The sequence below is a fragment of the Astatotilapia calliptera genome, chromosome 15, assembly GCF_964374335.1.
Source record: "Astatotilapia calliptera chromosome 15, fAstCal68.1, whole genome shotgun sequence".
In the NCBI taxonomy this organism is placed as follows: domain Eukaryota; kingdom Metazoa; phylum Chordata; class Actinopteri; order Cichliformes; family Cichlidae; genus Astatotilapia; species Astatotilapia calliptera.
The window spans coordinates 6,509,503-6,528,780 of NC_137436.1; the positions used below are offsets into that span (position 1 = coordinate 6,509,503).

Consider the following 19,278-nt stretch of genomic DNA (forward strand, 5'->3'; position numbering starts at 1 on the left):
ACCCTACCACTGCTCTCAGTCACACATCAACGAGAAACCAAACTTCACACCCACAAGAATCAGGTCTAAACATAAAATAGCTGATGGTGATTTAAACGTAAGCATTTTCAGTCCCTTAAGTCCTGGCTCTTGCCAAAGAAAAAACAGCACTCTATTATAACTTAAAAAATGTACACTAGCTGGCCATTAATGTTCTTCCCCGAAGGTATCTGCATTTAAAGTCTTAGTGATCAGGGAAAGAAATAGGGTATAAATGAACCTGATTTTATTAATTATTTCCTGCCAACACACTTAATAATTTTGATCTAGTACACTGTTTTTCATTGTCATTTACTATATTTTTATTTTTTATAGCCTTTTTGACTTGTTATACTCTTGGGTATTTTTTTAAGGGAAATAGGGCAATGATGTGGTGCATGAGAAAGCTGATGGGGTATCATGGGAAAGGCTTTATTTGGCTCAACAATTCCACCGCAACTTACAGAGTGATGCACATTTCTCCCCCTTTTAGCTTCAGGACCACTTACACAGCTGAACCACATTCTTCAGTCTCCCTCTTGAATATTGCACATTATCCATCACACAAACGCACCACTTACGTTTGGCTGCATGTGACACGAAACAGTGAATTAATCAGCTTTAAATGTTTCTGATCTGATTGTTTCAAAAAGGGAGCTCGGAGTTTCTAATGGGAGGAGCTGGTGGCTTCCACCGACTCTCATCAATTAACAAACAATAGCTGTTCGAACATGGGCCTGTAACTTTATCTTCATCATAATGTGACAGACAGTGTGTCTTCCAGAGTGATTAATAGTGGGAGCTGATATTTTGAGACTGTTAATTAGATACAGTGCAGGAATAATGTGCTATATCCCTTTGGCACTGATTTACACATTTAAGAGGTATGAAAACTCAAATCAAATATTCATCAGGAAGAATGAATCCTTTTTAACTCGGTTTTTCTCAGGTTTTTTTAGGCTCACGCACATCATGTGACCAGCAAAAAAACATATTAGCTTTATTAGCAAGGATAAGATAATCGCCTGGTTGCAGATTTTCAATCCATTGTCATGAGTTTTTACTCAGAGTTGAGTGAATATCGCGTAGCATGGTGTTGTATTTTAACCATGACATGCTCCACAGGAAGACGTGTGTTTCACAGCCCGGGCTCATGTGCTGTATTGTTGAGTTTTGGGATTGTTTTGTATGAAGATCGATGGACATACAGCGCTGTGGCTGTTACTGTATATCCTGACATTACATGGAGAAGACTAGCGATTTGATATTATAACAAAACTGTAAGGGAAAGGCCACAATACACTAGAAGCTAAGGCTAAAGGTAGTCTCTGATACAACATTTAAAACATGTGATAAAAAGTCCTGGGGCAGCTCAATCAAGCAGCTCACAAATTTTCCTTTATCCATATTTGGCAATTAAATCAAAGAACAATGAAAAAAATCCAACATCACTTTTATAATTACTCAACAAAGTCAACACATGTAGTTTTTATTCATTATTAATATCATTATTATCCCTTATATTTCTTGTGGCTGTAAATGCTAAGTATAATTTTCGGCAAACGTAAATGTGACCAATCAGCAGCCAGCGATTAAAGATTTCCATGAAGGGCAGCCTCTCGCTTCACTGTTCATTAATGAATCCATTCATCACGTCTCGGCCTCTACATGGTGTCAGCTCAAGGTCATTACTAATGAAAAAGTCACCTTTGGGGAGGTCAAAGAGGTCAAGCTGTCCGTGCGACCCACCAGCTAGCATGAGAGCGGCTTCCCTCACACATCCTGAGGAATGCCCTGGTCTCTGCAGCCTGAGGAGGGAGGGAACACAAGGCTCTCTATCATTTGGTGTCCCTGCTATCATTTTTAAAAAGGTTTTTAAATGCCCGCATGCAATTACAAATCATTCATTTTGAACTGTTGACAGCAGTCATGATTTTACTCTTCATTTCATTCAATTTGGCAAAATTGAAAGCGGAACTTGGCAGGACCCTGGTGGGGACTACCACGAGGCATGAGGGGCAAAACTAGGCTGCTTTGAATCCTGTGTTTGTTGGAGATACTTTTGCACAGCTGTTTCTGCATCTTTTTGCCATCACAGGTGGAGGTGAGCTGAACATGCTGGGCTTGGAGATAATAAAGCGCAAATAAGAGTCAATAGAAACAAGAACAGAGCTTCGGCATGTGCCTATACTGCACAAGCAAGTTTAATACAGTTAAGCAAATGTACTGTGTTTGTGCAGCACAATACTTCCAAATAGACCTATCACAGAGGTTGGCAAGGTGCAAAGTGTAGTTTGCAGTGTTTTAGGTCTGCCGCACATTTAACCCAGAACTATAAACCAAGCATTATCTCTGCGGGGAGGGAGGAAAGGTAATGCTTATTTCCCCTATAGGAAAAAGCTCCAAATCTCCCCCAAAACCTACAGGATGACGGGGGAAGATGTTGAAACACTGTAAGCAGCAGCAGCAGCAGTGATGGCAGCAGCTTAACTCCTGGAAGAGTCTATGTATGCCCATACCCTCTGCATTAGAATAAGTACTGGCAGATTAGGTGCAGTACTGTGATTACGCGGTGTGTTGGATATATGTTAAAGTGGGAGGAGGGAGTCATGTGAGTGGAGCAGCAGACTTGGGTTTGTCTAACAGAACAAGCATGCAGACTTTGTTTAATGTTGTTATCCATGACAAATAACTCAGAATCCACCAGTTGCCTGGAGTGTGCTTGTTCTAAATGCGTCTAACATTGCTTCATCCCACAGTCCAAAGACATGCATGTTAGCTTCAATCAGCGGTGTCCAAACCCAGGCCTCGAGGGGCGGTGTCCTGCAGGTTTTAGATGTGTCCTTGATCCATCACAGCTGATTTAAATAGCTAACTGACCTCCTCAGCATGTCTTGTAGTTCTCCAGAGGCCTGGTAATGAACTAATCATTTGATTCAGGTGTGTTTACCCAGGGTGAGATCTAAAACCTGCAGGACACCAGCCCTCGAGGCCTGGAGTTGGACAAGCCTGGCTTAAATGGTGTTTCCAAATGGGCAGGCATGGTTATCCAGGGATTTTCCTGGTCCTTCCAGCCCTCCTTACCCTGAAGATGGACAAGCAGTTAAGAAAATGCATGGTTAACTCTGGGAATGAGAACTGAGCATTCTTGTGGAGCTCTTTAATCACACACACCATGGGTAAACTCAGCTCAGTTAGTAAAGCCGTCACTAAGCTTTTAGTCATATTACATGGTGCGATACCATAGTTTCGAATCAGGTATGTCGGATTAAACATGGCTGGATGTGTATGAACATTTACTGAGCTTAGCAGACCAGGCTCCATGACAGCTCAGTCCACTGATGAGCAGGACGTTGTCACACAAATAGAAAGCAGTGAGTTGCCAAACTCTTGCTGCCAAGATCGTGAGAACGTTCCGATTTGTGTTGAAGTCCTTTAAGGGTAACTGTTTGTTTCTGGCTTACAATAACTGTGTTAAATTTAGAAGAAAAAAAAGCTCGCTGTTCGCTATTTCTTTGACTTGCTTCTACATCCTCCGCAGTTTTATTAACTCAGTGGGGGACTGTTGGTTGTAAAAGAAGGGAAAAAAGAGACACCTACCATCAGAAACTTTCGTGAAGGAGCAGCGTAGAGGGGGAGAAAAGAGACAAGAGACGGTTAGTGAGAACACGTTTCACTGTTTTTAAGGTGATGTGTGAAGCTGACAGCACTGATGTAGTTCAAAGAAAACAGTTCAGTATGAACTATGAAACCCTTTTGAGCTACAAATAAACGCAGCAGTTTTGGGGGTAACGTAAACATCCTCACTGTTGAAACAAAATGAGTTTTTATTTTAGTTTAAAAGTTATTGTTTAACAGAATAATCAGTTATTTATCATCTCATATTTATTAAATATTATAATCAGTATTTTTTTGTACTGGAGCAGTGGTGGCTGACAATGATCATCTATATGCTTAAGTAGATATTCCAGTAATAACCATAAATCATTTGTAACTTGCAGCATTTCAAATTAATTTAAAGTTTGTCTGTTTTTTTTTTTTTTTAACTTATTTTTCTTTAAAAGCAAGGACATTTGGAAGTGAGCTCAAACATCTGAGTGGCAGGGTACATTACATGATCAAATGAACACATTTACAGTAACATGACCCTCATCCACTGGATCGATGGGATGAGAGATGGAGACGGGAACCAGTGAAAACCAAAAACTGAAGAAGAAACTGAGGTGGCGAGGAAGACTGGGGAGCGGGCAGCGAGTGGGAGGAATTATGTGAGAGTGAGCAGGAAGGAGAGGAAGAGAGGAAGCAAAGATATGAGAAGATCAAACAGGAACAATCACTGGATGGAGAAAAAAGGCAGATGGAAGGCGATCAGTGGGAGGGAGATAACACCACGATCATTAGATAGATGGGAAAAAAAGAAGAGGGCGGCAGCCATGTATGTGGAGCTGGAGTTATGAAGAGAGAGGAAACTGATCATATACAGCACAGGCTCATTAGAGGGAGAGAGGGAGGAAGCTCACACAGAGACCACATTTTCAGAGGCATTAAATGCATAGAGGAAGAAAGCTGAATCAGCCCATACGAGCATGAACTCTCAAAGCTACCGCGTATTGTGGTAATGAATAACTGAATAACAACTGATCTTCTAAATAAACAGCCGGCATTATTTCAGTCCAACTGGGAAACAGTCATCTTACGCAAACCCGAATATTCAACATGCTACCAGAGAATGATTTTTACAGTAACAGTTGCAGAAGATGTGTGCCCAGAGGCCTGAAAAACAGCGGGGATCAGTGAACAAAAACACACCGGGGGGGGGGGCCGCTCACTCCCACACACACACAATTACTGTACCTCGCGCACAACAAACACGCACGTTCTCGCAGGCGTGTGCGAATCGATACACTCTGGTGGCGCAGGCAGGCAGCAATTAGGCTACCTCACATAAGGACACTTACAGGGCTGTGGATAATTCAAAGGCTGCACTGAGACAATGGTGACTCTTGTGCGTGTGTGTGTGTGTGTGTGTGTGTGTGTGTGTGTGTGTGTGTGTGTGTGTGTGTGTGTGTGTGTGTGTGTGTGTGTGTGCACTTGTTCATGCATCAGTGCCTAAGGAGAGGCTGAGTTCCTGACAGAGAGGGGTAAAATTACCCAACCTTTTCATGTCTGTTCTCTGCATCTTTCTTTCTTTCATGTTTCTGCACGATTTATGTAAAATCCTTTGAACAACTTTGTAATCCAGAGCCACTGATTGCATCCCTTTGCAACACAGGCCTTGAAGGATAATGCTGCTATTATCCTGCTTTATTTTATTTTATTTTTGTTTTTTTCACCAATAAAAACCACAGAAAAGACCCAAACCAGCAACAAATCTCACCGAGCGCCCTGGTTTCCAGCTGATCATACAATTCTTTAAAAATGGGTCGTAATTATGTTGTTTCATTTTTCAGCTCTGCCACGTCTTGAGGATGCAATATTTAGCTTTGATATTTCCTAAGTGAAATAAAATAAGTTCTGCTTTAACAGCAGCAGGTCAGTGTTAAATAACTAAAGATAATTTACTGGAGGGCATTTAGTGCAAACAGAGTAATTTTTGGAGCACATGGGAGGGCTTTGGCTGCCATCAGCGATGGCTGATTTGGGCCAGACCGGTGAAACTCCCCTTTCTGTCAGTGTAAATAAATTTAACTACACATTTAACCCATGAAATAACTCAATATAAGGAAAAGAAGTGTAATTTCAACAGTATGTCTGAGTTTTTTGACATGACAAAGAAATGTTTCGTATTAAATGAAAGAAATCTGTGCTTAAATGGTAAGAACAAAATCTGTTAAATTACAGGAAAAAGTTCCAGTAGCTCATTGCCCAGATTGTCCTGTAATTTTAAACAAAAGTTTCTGTTAATCCACAGATGATCCACAGAAAAACACAAATCAAAATTTATGCTAATTTATTTTAACCATTCAGAGGGCCAGATCGGACTCTTTACTGGGCCAATTCTGGTCCCTGGACCTTATGTTTTGCTTGCTGAAACTAACTTTAAAAGTGCATGTGACACATGTGGAGAAAAGAAAGCAAAGGGGAAGACAAACACAGACACTAGTAGCTGCTACTGACTTGCCAGGATGACCATGTCCATTCCCCAGAAGATGCTCATGATCCATCCGACCATGATAACAGCTGTGAGGATCTGAATCAGGGCTGCTGCTACGTTGAGCCAGAATACACAGCAAACACCTCGCTCTGAGATCAGCTCACTGCGAGCGCCGCACAGCACTGTGAACGCTGAGATGAAGGTGCCTGTGGGAAAAACACCACAAGTCATACTGTTACCAAAAACAATCCAAGAAGTTATTGTTTTAACAGTTCTGATGTACTTTGCTATCAAATATCTCTGCGATGTTTATAGTCCGACATGATAAAAACCTTTGAGGAGTTTTCCATTCTGGTTAATCTCCAGCGAGGCCAAAACAGACTCCGGATGAAATGAACCAGAAAGGGTTTTTTTATTGTTTCAAATAGAAACATCACACAGGTAAATTGCACTTACACAACTTAGTGCTTTGAGACAAATGCGGATATATTGAATGCAATAAGCCTTCAACAAAATCATGTGGAGTAATTTGTAGACAGCTATTCAGGGCATGAGTACACTTAAAGGACCTTAAATGTACATGAATGTGCAAAAGTCTTGAGTCACCCCTAATTTTTTAACATTTTAGTTCTGAAGAGCCAGATTGTTTTGTTACTTTTTAAGGGGTCTCAAGCAATAGTTCTCCAGACTTTCTGAAGGTCTTTCAAAGGTTTTCTTTGGACATTGGCTGCTTTTCCACTCATTTCCAGGAAAGTCCTGAACAATCTATGCAAGAATGCCAAAACATGACACAATTGGACAGATATAAAATAGATAATTCTGTACCAACAAGCTGATTCCCAAAGAATCAGAAATTTTCTCAGTGGAAGTTTAGCTCTCAAGAAGCTAACCTAAAGAAGGAAAACTGGAAGTATCAGTCATGGACTGACCTCCCCAGAAACCGGACCTCAACATTAGTGAAGCAGTGTGTGATCATCCAGGAAAACAGCTTTGAATGTCCTTCAAGAAGCCTGGAGAATTATTCCTGAAGACTTCTTAAAGAAATTACATCAAAGCTTGTCTAAGAGACTTCAGGTTGTGTTGAAGGTCGTTAGATCTGTGCAAACGAGGGGTGATATAAGACTTTTTTGCAGTACTGTATTTACAAAATGTTATGGTAATCCATCAAAGAATTACAGTCTGCTACAGTAGTGAACCAGAACATCTCTCTTTATTGGTTTGAAACACACAGTCACGGTCATGGACAGTAAATGCTGCATTTCTTCTCAGCACTGCATCTGTACTTAATCCCTGAAGAGAGATAAGAAAGATTTTCTGTGACTGCAGCTGTCAGTCGTAACATTACTCCCCGCCAGAGATGGGCAGTAACGCGTTACTGTAATCTGATTACTTTTTTCAGGTAAGGGATTACTATTGCAAAAACGGTAATTAGATTACCGTTACTTTCCCTTAGGAACGCTGCGTTACTGCGTTACTAAAACCGTGATTTTTTGCAAGAATGTCTCATGACAGTGACGTAAGCGAGTGCGACGTTCGTGACAACAGCTGTGTGCAGATCAACAATGGATCATATATCGAGTGCGGGAGAGAGTATGAGCGTGCAGCGTTTAAAGCGTGGAAGTACTGACCTTACTTTGAGTTTGATTCCATAAAAAGTGACAAAAACATTAGTGTCCGTTGTGCGTGGGAAGAAAACTTCTTTTTACAGCGAAAAAAACCCCCTGAACTTCCAAGCAAGCACCGAGTGCACTACCACGTAATGGGAAACTCACAGAGAAACACAAAAAAAAGAATTATTTTATGTTCTGGAATGTGCAGAAAATAAGTTTAAATGTTAAACAAATTTCTTCCAGTCAGAGAATGTTGCATATAATTAAATCTTTGCTTGATGCATAAAGTTAAAAGATTAAAACTAATAAAACAAGTTTTAAAAAGAGACTTTTCCATTTGATTACATTTTGTATGCTGGATTATGTAGAAAAAGTAGAATTGGGCTGAAAGATCTATTGCTTTATTACCTATTCAGGTTGTAAATCATGTTTTTAAAAAGTAACTAAGTAACTAAGTAATTAATTACTTTTGAAAATAAGTAATGAGTAAAGTAATGGGATTACTTTTTTGGGGTAGTAATCGGTAATTAGTTACTGATTACTTTTTTCAAGTAACTTGACCAACACTGCTTCCCGCTGTACTGCATCAGGTCCAATATGAACAAAAGAAGGAACTTATAAGCCTTGAACTTAAATCAGTGTCATAAGAAACACTTAAAATGTGAAAAATCATCTTTTTGTTTTAGTTTCAGGACCCTTGTCCCATCCCAATTAAGAAAGCAAAATCACCGTAAACAATGATTTTGTAAAGGTGAACAGGTGTGAAATGTGTGTGTTTAGTTAGTTTGTTTGTTTGCTTGTTTTAATCAATTTTAAATCATGCTTTTTATTTGTTTTTGTTTCTAATGTCTCTGTAAAGCACTTTGAATCACCTTGTTGTTGAATTGTGCTATACAAATAAATTTGCCTTGCCTTGCCTTGCCTAAAGCCGGTTTGGGGTTTGTTTGTTGTTTTTTTAAATTCAAGTACAACAATAGTTGTTATCTTAATATTTATTCAAACTTTCAGAAATGAAAAGTGGTAGATTACTGTTAACAAAAGAAATTTGACTCACTGCTACTGTGTAGCAGTAGCAGTGAGTCAAATGATTGAGCTTAAATGTGCAGTCACCCCCTCAGAGGCCCATTCTGGGCTAAGAAAAACCAGCACTTCATTTTATGCATTCAGTTTTGTTTTTTTATTATTATTATAGGAGCAGTTGAGAGCTGCCCAATTTCTAAGATGTTAAAAGCACTAATAGTATTAATATAACGTAGTAAAAGTAGTAAAACACTTATTAAAACAGATTTATTTACTTGTTTACTCTCAGTACTTCGTCAGATCTCTGTATACAGTAAAGATGTGCATGGAAATAAAAGCAGCTGTATAAGGTGATACAACCAGTCACACCTGAAGAGCAAAATGTTTCTCTCTGCCGCAGAGAAATAACTGAAGCTAGACTAAAGAAGCTGTTCTCTATGTTTTGTTTTGGGGTGTTTTTTCTGTGTCTAAGAGAGAGAGTCAGTACTTAAGGTTTTCCCGGTGGCAGGTACCTGGCCATTGCAGCGATGTCTCTATGCCCTGGAGAAAAAGCACATATACTGGCTGTTTGTAATAGAGCTGAAACAGGATTATCTCAATGTTCAACTCTTATCTGTCTGAATTAAGTCCAGTCGCACTCCTTATTCTGCTATCTGAAAGCCTGGAGACCATCCCCTGCACAGTAAATGCTCTGTGTGAAACTGTATGCACGAGTTTGAGCATCCACGTATACAACTCTGGAAACCTTCTGGGTCCAGTTTTTCAATGAGTGCATAAAAACTAAAATCAAAAAATAAACCTATAAACAGAAGACAAATTCCATTCTTGTGACATTTGCAGAATATAAATGCTCAGATTAAATCATTTTGCAGACTTGTGGATTTCAGACCCACAGTGTTTAAAGTAAAGATGCTGCAGATGTCATATTTTAATTAGGTCATATTTACTCACAAGTTCTTGTTGAGCTTAAAATAGCTGATAGTATAGTATTTTCTCAAAGTCACAACACCAAAGAACCTTTTTAAGACCTAAAAAAGCCTAAATTGTTCAAACAATCAGCTGACGCTCCGGCTTGCTCTCCGCAGGCTTTTTGTAAAGACTAAATACTGTGAATATTGCATGCGACATAAGAAATGCCTGGTGGGCGTTGTGTGCATCATGGCCTTGGCCCTTCCCTTTCTGCCAGCTCCATTTCTTGTCACATTGGTGAATTTCAAATAACACAGCAAGCAGAACAGGTGGGGGGAGGGAGGAGCAGGCTCTGCCAGGCTCTGCCAGGCTGCCGGCTGTGTGTGCTTTTTTTTTCTAAGTAGAAAGGAAAGGCCAGCTCATGTATAAGTTAGTTTCTCACTTTTTTCTCTGTTTCATTTTCTTTTTCTCTCTCTCTCTCTCTCTGCTTCAAAATTTCCATCCAGTGTCAGTCTCTTTCATTAACTATGCATTTGGAGACAGTTGTATCGTGGTGAATCTTTCAACAGAAGCACTGCCAGATTGTCCGAGCACATCTGATGAATCTGAATGACATAAAATGTAATATTTACTCTCACAAGGCTTATACTTGACTGTCACAGAAAAGTAAGATAAGTAAGTATATAAATTGGTGGAAAGGAAGAGATGAACCCTCATATTTTCTTTGCTCATTTCAAAGCCTTGAGCAGAAAGAGCAACAGCGGGCTAAAATGAGAGTCCATCCAGGACCGACGTGGTCTGATCAGGAGCAGAAATTTTCAGGTCACAGAGGCCACACCCACCAGCAGATGCTCTGGCTGCCTTAGGTGCTGCCCACCTCCAGACATTAGCTGTGATTGACAGCCAGCTGGTAGCTGAATGGTTACGCATCACTTCCGTCAGAGTTTTGGCATGCACAGAAGGATTTCTATGGTCTGTTTAGTTTTACTTCTTCTGCATGACTTCCAACGTCAGCGGTCTCTGTCAGGTACTGTTCACATGTGTCGCTTTCACTGGATGCATTATTAGGTACACCTTACTAGTACTAGTTTGGACCCTCTTTTACCTTCAAAACCCCTCAATTCTTCAATACTTAGGTAGGCTGTGGCATTTTGACAGGCTGTCAAACTGTCACAAGGCTAACCTGCCATGACAGCACAATTCAAGGCTGATCAGACCAAGCAGCCTTTATTGTTCAGTTGTAGCCTTAGTTTCCTGTTCTTTTCTGACAGGAGTAGTGTGGTCTTCTGCTGCAGTCGCCATCTCTTTCCTGGTTCGACATGTTGTGCATTCAGATGTGCTCTTCTGCATACCTTGGTTGTAACAAGAGTTACTGAGTTACTGTTTACTTCCTAGCTTGAAGCAGTCTCCTCTGATCTCTGGCATCAATAAGGCATTTTTGAGTCATCGCTCACATCCCAACAGAGTAGTACTGCTCACTGGATATTTTTTCTTTTTCAGGCCATTTTCTGTAAACTCTAGAGATAGTCTCAGTAGATCAGCAGTTTCTTAAATACTCAGCCGAACTGGCACCAACAAACATGCCATGTTCCGAGTCACTTTAATAAACTTTATTCCCCATTCTGATGCTTTGAACTTTAGCTGCTTGTCTTGGTCATATGTTTGGCTGATTAAATATTTGTCTTAACAAGCAGTTGAACAGGTGTTCCCAATGAAGTTTTTGCTGTCTGTTCCAATATAATTTATCAAATAGCAATGCAACTAAATATTAGATCCGCTTTTGAAAAAACAAAACAATTTGGAGTATTTGTTTGGCTCAGCACACCAAAACCTACAAGTTCATTCTTCGAAATTAAGAAATATTTGAATCTGAGAAAGCAGGATAATGAAGGATAACTGAATGTAAAACCAAAACAGTCAACTGAAAGATACTAAAATGCTATAAGAACTGCAGAGTTGGGCTCTTCGAATTTATCAGTGTGTCACTTTGTCAAATAAAACCACATTGATTAAATAAGTTTAAATTAAGTCAAATTATTAAGTCAAATTATCATTTTGGCATTAATGAGCACTTGCCAAGTGAATATTACCATGAATCCGTCTAATAAGAGGATTTTGCATAGGGAAAAAATTATATAACTTTAAATATATTTCCAAAATTATTATATGTTGGATTAATTCTTAGATCATATTAAAACTATCAAAACAGTAAATTGATCAGTGGAGAGCATTTTAGTCAGCATGTAATCAAAGAGCACAGAGCTAACTATAAGGAAAATACTCCGCTAAATAATTGCAGCTGGGCAAAACCTGAACAAATATATGTGCTTAACAATATACTTTGCTTAACAATATACGTTGAGCTGATGCAATAATAAAGTCAGAATAAATCTTTCAGTTTTTTGCTAGAGAAATCCAACAATCCTCTAGGTGCGAAAAGCTCTTGGCTTCGTTGTATGTCGCATGTGGGATATTGTGAGTACGTACATGCGTGTTTGTGTCTATGTGTGTCAGTAGATATTACCCAGACTAATTACTATAATTACACAGAGAACTCTACAAAGCACCCACTGGTAGTGTGGGAGGTTAATGATGGAGTGTAAGAGTGTCAAGACAGCAAGAGAAGCAGACATAAAGGGAGAGAGAAAACAGGAAGGAAGAGAAAGGACCAGAAAACAACGGAGGATGTGAACTGTAAAGCTGTGTTGATTAGATGAAATGGTACTTGCATACCAACTCAAAGTAACCAGTAATCAGGTGTATCACTTAAGTATCGAGGTACTCCACCTTTAAGGCCAGTCCACCTTAAAGCTGACAGGTGGAAAGGGAAAAGCTCCCCCTTTACATAGATGTGAAACTCCTCCTTCCATTGACTATAGTTTGCAAGTCTTAGATAAAGTTTTGTTGTTGTTTTTTAAAAAAAATTAAATATTGAGGGAAAAGAGAGAAAGAAAGATCATCAGGTAGTTCAAATCTAAAGAAAAAAAATGCATTCAGCATTTTCTTGTGTAAAAATGTGCCTTAAAATTACAATTTGTTAAATCTCACCACTCGATCTCAGTAGATTGCAGTCAACTCTCCTGTACTGGGTTTCATGGGTAGCTGGTGTACGTATTTTTTTACTCTGAAGGAGGCCGTAAAACTTTGTTGAAGGAGTTTGATACAAGTCAGTAACTTATATCACAGTGATATTGAGGTGACCTGCTGAGGATATACTGAACCTCTCTGTCAGTAAGTGCTACAGTTTTTGCCACTATTAGCTGCTCTTATCCTCTTTTACCTGCTGTTAGCCTCTGTTAGGTGCTCTTAGGCTCTTTTATCTTTTGTTAGCCTCCGTTAGCTGATCATAGCCTGTTTTACCTGTTGTTAGCCCCTGTTAGGTGCTCATTGCCTTTGTTTGCTGCTCTTATCCTCTTTTACGTGTTGTTAGCCTCTGTTAATTGTTATTAGCTTATGTTAGCTGCTCTTAGTCTCTTTTACTTGCTCATAGCCTCTGTTAGCTGCTCATAGCTTCTGTTAGCTGCTCTTAGCCTCTTTTATCTGTTGTTAGCCTCTGTTAGCTGCTTATTGCCTCTGCTGCTCTTATCCTCTTTTACCTGCAGTTCTCTAAAGTAGATAAAACATTGCTAGACCTGAAGAGTTAGCAAACTATCATTCAGTGTAATTAAACTGTCTATCAGAGAGTAAGTGTGCTTTTTATGACACTCAAGCTTAACATTAGCTCTTGGAATGTTAGTTTATAACCAGTGTTAGTGTAACATGATACAAAGAAACATGTTACAGTAATCGCATAATATTTTTCAGTAACAGTTACAATTTATGTGGTTACTCGTGTTATAAGGGTTCTTCAGTTATCTGCAGGCTGGGTGGATAGAAAGAAAACATATTAATAAAAAACGTCTAAACAATTAGATATGAATCAATGTATATTTCTGTGTACAATATTCTTTTTCTTTCTATCAAATGACCTCAAAAAATGGTGAAGTGGGCTGACTTAATCCCTAACTAAAAGTACCATATATTTATTTATTTTGTAAATAAGAGCAGTTGTGCACTGAACACACTGTTATGTCACCCACGTGTTAGACCAGTGACAACTGATTCATTTTGTGCACTGACTTTTAGATACCACACGATTTTTAAAATAGTTGCTGCTGATTGGGTAACACTTCTGACAAAACCACCAAAGGAAAAACAAACATACTTCATAGACAGTTGCACAGTCTTTCAGTGAAATGTTTTTCAGCCTGCAGCCATTTGCAACGCATTTTTAGGCTGAACCTGCCCCTGACTTTTAAGGAGTATCACCTCACTGGACATATTGCTTTTGTTACTCAGCGCATCTTTGCCAGTGTTGCTTTTAAACTCAAAAGTCACGGGTTATAACAAAACTATGGATAACATTCCCTCCCTTGCAGAGTAGCTAGCCACCTACTACTAAAGAACTTCAAGCAGCTTTACATGTTTTTGTGTTTGCAGCCAGTAAAGTGTTAGCAAAACAGCATGTCTTTGGCTCAATTGGCTTGCCCTGTGAACACATATTTAACATGAAACTAAGTCAAATATCCAGGTCAGCCTGTGCTTTGTCGCCCTGCTCTCTTCCTTGTCATACATCGTTTGAATTTGTTGGAGGATGACACATTCTGTCTTAGCAAATATAAAGTCCTCCGTTTAGAGAAAGCTAATGACAACAAGCAGCATTCTCGGCTCTGGTGACGAGAGAGCATGTAGCTCTCGGTTAGTCCCTCTCCAATTGAATGACCCAAGCTGGCAAGCTAACGATCTCTAGTATCTAAATTAGACCAAGAATGAACGCCAACCTGAGTGAAACAACGATTATTAACATGTACCTGTTTTTATAAAAAACATTCATCACAAACTCCAATTCTTTTTATATTCATCATTTCCTGCAAATATGATGCAACATTCTCTATTTCTGTTGGTTTTACATGTCAAATTCAATGTATTGAATGTATTCTTTATGTGACAGAATTTAGTTTGAGCGACCACTGAATACAGAATAAAGAATGAGGAAAAGCTGCCAGATGCCAAAAAATGCTAATCGAGGGTTGTTGTTTTTTTCTAGTATCAGAAAATGTAATGCAGTTGCAGAAATGGGACTGACAAAAAACCCATACACTACTGGATTATGTTTTAAATTAGTATTTTTAATGAAAACGTGTGCACTATGAGCATTAATCATGCAAATTGCTTTTGCCCAGTGCTGTAGACAAGTGAGACTGAGTGGAGTAAGAGAGGAACACTGCTAATTTTAGTGCAAGTAAACACATGAAAATTCAGACACGAGATATCAACAGAACTCAGCAACGACACACTGCAGTGTCTCTAATATTACATGCAGTCAATCTCACAGGAACACACACACTGAGAGGACTAAGTCATATATTCACTTAAGTGTTTTAAAGCTTCACACTTTCCTCTCCTCTTATGGCAAATATCGTAATGCAACCAGTGACCCGGAGTTTCTTCCACAGTAAGTGTGCGTAATTATTTACAGCTCTTGTATCAGTTTACACTGAAGCTGCTAACAGCTTGTGTGGTACTCGCCTGTAGTTTTTAACTCAGTCTCTGTTACATTGCTGGGATGATATAAGATTCTTGTTCTTAACATGTCAGCAGGCAGAGGTGGGGTTAATGCAAAGTTTAATCACGTAGGCTTGTGAGACAGAGGCTGTTTAAATCCTGAAAGTCAACACAGAGGTGTAGTCGTTGATTTTAGAGGCTGAGGAAACACGTCTGGCTAGATTTGAGCCTACTAGTCAATATCCACATGATATGTGAACTGCCTACTATGCATGAAATGGTTTGACTTTGACACCACTGTTACACAGCTCCGTGCAAAGTTTTTACACTTGATCTGTTTGTGGAGATTAAATAAATGGTATGTAACATGTTAAATATTCAGCTTAAGAAGTACTATTAGACATACTTTGTCACATTTGAAAGACTCAAGGCAGGCCGGCTGCTTTATCTCAATGCTTTTGACTCAAGGACAAGTGTGCCCCAACAATCAGACACAAAGGAGAATCTTTTGTCTTTAAACAAACCTGGAGCGGATCTTTAGGTTTCTGTAGTAATAGTGCCAGAGATGTCATACCAATAATAGTTACTACTGCGCCAGGTGCTGTATCACCTGTTATCCTGACCTGTTGTACCTTTGCATGAACATGAATGTCTGGGAGGCTTTGGCTCATGTCCAAATTCAATTACACATTTCTAAATTTTATTTTGTCGGCAGGCTGAATAGATCGAGACGCTCTTTTCAGTCCCAGTCAGTTAGAGCCAAACTACACACACACACTGCCATGCATGCATTGTGTTCATTTTAGTCAGGGTTGTCATGGCAACAGCTATTCAATGAAATGTCAATGCATTCAGGCAAACTGACACACATACACGCACACACACACACTGTAAACACACGCTCTTCGATGAAGGGCTGCCGTGCTACTTTCCGCACATATTAGGGATCAATTTTGTGCTCCTGTCAAGAAAAGGGAAAACAGGTCAGCGGGGGTTTGCTGACCCTGTTGTAATGTTTGTGGCAGTCTCGAGGAGTCAACAATTCAACACTTAAAGAAAGGTGGCAGCAAACAGAGTCCTGAATGTGAGTCAAAAGAGAGGAAAATAGGAATGAATGTGAGAAAATAGTTGGGATTTCAAGGCTATTTTTAGATGGAAGTATAACAAATAAACACGGCGAGAGTAGGGAGGAGTATGAATCCCATGAGATATGCCCACTAGATCAGAGGGGGAGGAAATGTGGGGAGGGGGAAGGCTCTCCCTTGGTTATTTGGTGAATTGAGCTCAGGTATGTTCCTTATAACTGATTTTTTCCGCATGTCACCAAATCTTTTTCCTCATAGTGACTTTCACTTTATTGCTTTCTACATATTCTACTTTTTCTTGAAATCAGCTCCTGACGTTCTGCTGCGTTTGAATCAAACCACTGAACTGATGAGTAAACAGCTGTGTGTGAATGCCGGGGTGCGGACGCGTGTGACTAAATGTCTTTCAAAGCCTTATGTAGCAGTATTAATTTGTTGACAGCCGCTCATTATATCTGTATTTGTGTGTGCGCGTGTATCAGTCTGGCGGCGGCGGTGGGCTTTGTTATGTAGTGGCGATGAGCGTATCTGTGTGTCATTAGCTACCAGATGTTACATAATGTGACAAAGTGGAGGAATTAGATGGAGAAGGCAGAACAGAAGGCAGAAACACCCTTCCATTAGCTAATGAGCTGCAAACCCGGTCAATGTCTGCTTAGAAATACACACACAGCGAGACCACCGGCTTCATCACACACCTGAGAATGTGTGGGTGAACTGTGCACACATTAAAGTGAGTCAGACTCAGCTCTGCTGCTTTGTTGTCATTTAAATTCATATTTTAGTTTTCTTGTTTTGGGATTTTTTGCTACAGATTTAACTAAATGTGAAATGCCTTTAAATGTATAAAATCCTTTTTTTAAAGTTTCAATTTGGATAAATCTACAAGTACTATGCTGTCAGCTCCAGGAGCTTAATTCAGCTCTTTCATACACTTTTGTAGTAAGAAAAAAACCATTTCTAAATAACATATTAAAAGAAAAAAAATGCAATTTGTGTCCAATCATCAATTTGTGATGATTAGTTATGGATTTGTGTATCATGTGATTCCCATAACATGAGCTTTGTATGAAAATGACACATGTTGAGTGTGTCCTCAGTGAGGATGTGTCTACCTGCTGTGATGATGTAGCTGCATGGACTTTATTAACACCTGGCAGACTGAGCCCGTGTGCTTCTTACTGTAACACAATGTGTGAGTGGGGTCTTATTCTTAGCACGTTTCTCACACATTTATGGAAGTAGTCAGGAAAATACAAGCAGGGAGACTATTTTTTTCACTCCTCTGAGTTTTCTGATCTAATTCATGTAGTATTTCTTTTTTCTTTTTGCCTTTACATTTGTACACCTCGTCTTGTGAGTTTGCTGACTGTTTGCACCTGAGCCCCAAACCAAATCAAAAACCAGGTGAAATTAGAGGGAATTAGAAAAGGAAAGAAAAAGAAAGTGTGATTTATCTTACCAAGTCCAGGTATGAAGGTATTCAGAAAAAGACAGATGACCGCCAAGGGGAAAGGCATAGTGGGAATTGCAGCTCTCAGGGGGCCTTTCTTCTCCCTGACCTCCACCACCACTCCTCCACCTGCTGTAGGGCCCCCAGACATGGCTTTAGTCCCCAGATTATCATCTGTTTTGACACGCCCCTGCTCCGTTCCTCCGTCTTTCTGCGCCATCTCTCTTTTCTCTTTAGATTAAAAGCAGCTTCAGGTGAGTGGGTGAGATTTGTTTCCCCTGGATTAGGATTTAGATGAGGGCAAAAATAAATGTCAAAAATAGTTGTATCCACAGAGGATTAGCTAAATATTCAGCAGTTCATGTCATCAGCTGGCTCTCCACTCACAGCTTATGACACATTCACTGGCAAATAAACAGGAGCAGCAACAAGCTAGAAATGTGAATTTGTGGCAAAAAGGGTTAAACTGTTTATAGAAAAGCAATGCATATTTAATTTTATTTGAGATGAGATATATTTTTAAAGTCAGCTTAACAAATGTTCACACATATCCACGTCTCAGGAGAGCAATTGTCTTCAAGAACATATGAGGGAGATGCAGAGATTCGTCTGAAAAAGTAAATTTAAATCAGGGAAAAAAGTCTCAAACAAAGCAGAAGTTTCAAAATCCTGCAACTGTGAGTCCTTAAAAAGCACTGTGTCCATCATCAGAAGTCAGTGACATCGTCTGTTTGTTCCCATACATGTCCAGCATGTCCTTAAGGAAGCCTCCTTAAAATATTTTCAACATCTTCAGTAAAGTCCTCAAACTATGTGCTGCAATTTCTTATTTTCTTTCTTTCTTTCTCTTTTTTCTTTCTTTTTCTTTCTTTCTTCAGTAAAATCCTGCTAATCCTACACACCTCTCCAAGACAGAGAGCAGACAGCGCACACACCGACCCCCGTTTTTCTACTACGTCTCTCTCTCTCCCTCTCCCTGTTTTCTCTCCCTCTGTCCCCCTCCATTTAAAGGAACAGTGCCATCATTTGCTGCCTCTGAATGAAGTCGATCCATAAAGCTAATGCAAGAAATTACACACTGTTGCTTAAATTATCTTGCATGATGACCCTAAAGAAAACCTTTGCACGATTTTCCTGCAGCTTAATTCCAATCCAACTGATTACAGCCCAGTCCTTTTTGTTTACATTTATTTAATGTGTTCACACATCTCCACGAGCGCTTTATGTGAGCGTCAGATAATGGTTGAGAGAAGACACACATTTACAAATGTCCCCAGTCTGTAATATAGATAATTACAACTGATGGATTGTGTAATGATTGTGTAATTGCAGCGCTCATTTTCAAAGCTACCTGCTGTTCTTTCCCGTGAATACACAGCTGGGTTTACAGCAGGTTTACAAAACCGAGAAAGAAAGGAGAAGGACGGGATGCTGAGACAAAGCAGATGAGGGATGAAAAAAAGAAGAAAACTCAACAGTGGAGAGCGAGCTCAGACGAAGAGACAATCACTGTCAGTATTTTCAGCTATGTAATAGCTGAAATAC

At 39.6% G+C, this 19,278-nt stretch overlaps 1 protein-coding gene across 1 annotated transcript; it reads right to left on the minus strand.

Annotated features, from left to right (window-relative positions):
• Nucleotides 1-4,020: 4,020 nt before the first annotated feature.
• stum (stum, mechanosensory transduction mediator homolog) lies at nt 4,021-18,768 on the minus strand. The gene is made up of 2 exons (XM_026142853.2): nt 17,743-18,768; nt 4,021-6,318 (listed from the first exon to the last, which is right to left on the minus strand). Exons 1-2 carry the CDS (start codon nt 17,951-17,953, stop codon nt 6,128-6,130), a joined length of 402 nt encoding a protein of 133 aa, XP_025998638.2. The 5' UTR covers nt 17,954-18,768; the 3' UTR covers nt 4,021-6,127.
• Nucleotides 18,769-19,278: the final 510 nt, after the last annotated feature.

Bases quoted from the DNA above. Each gene is read 5' to 3' on its own strand.
- stum (XM_026142853.2), bottom strand. From the start codon at position 17,953: ATGGCGCAGAAAGACGGAGGAACGGAGCAGGGGCGTGTCAAAACAGAT. The intron at 6,319-17,742 runs GTAAGATAAATC...TTTTTCCCACAG, and splicing joins TACCTTCATACCTGGACTTG to GCACCTTCATCTCAGCGTTC.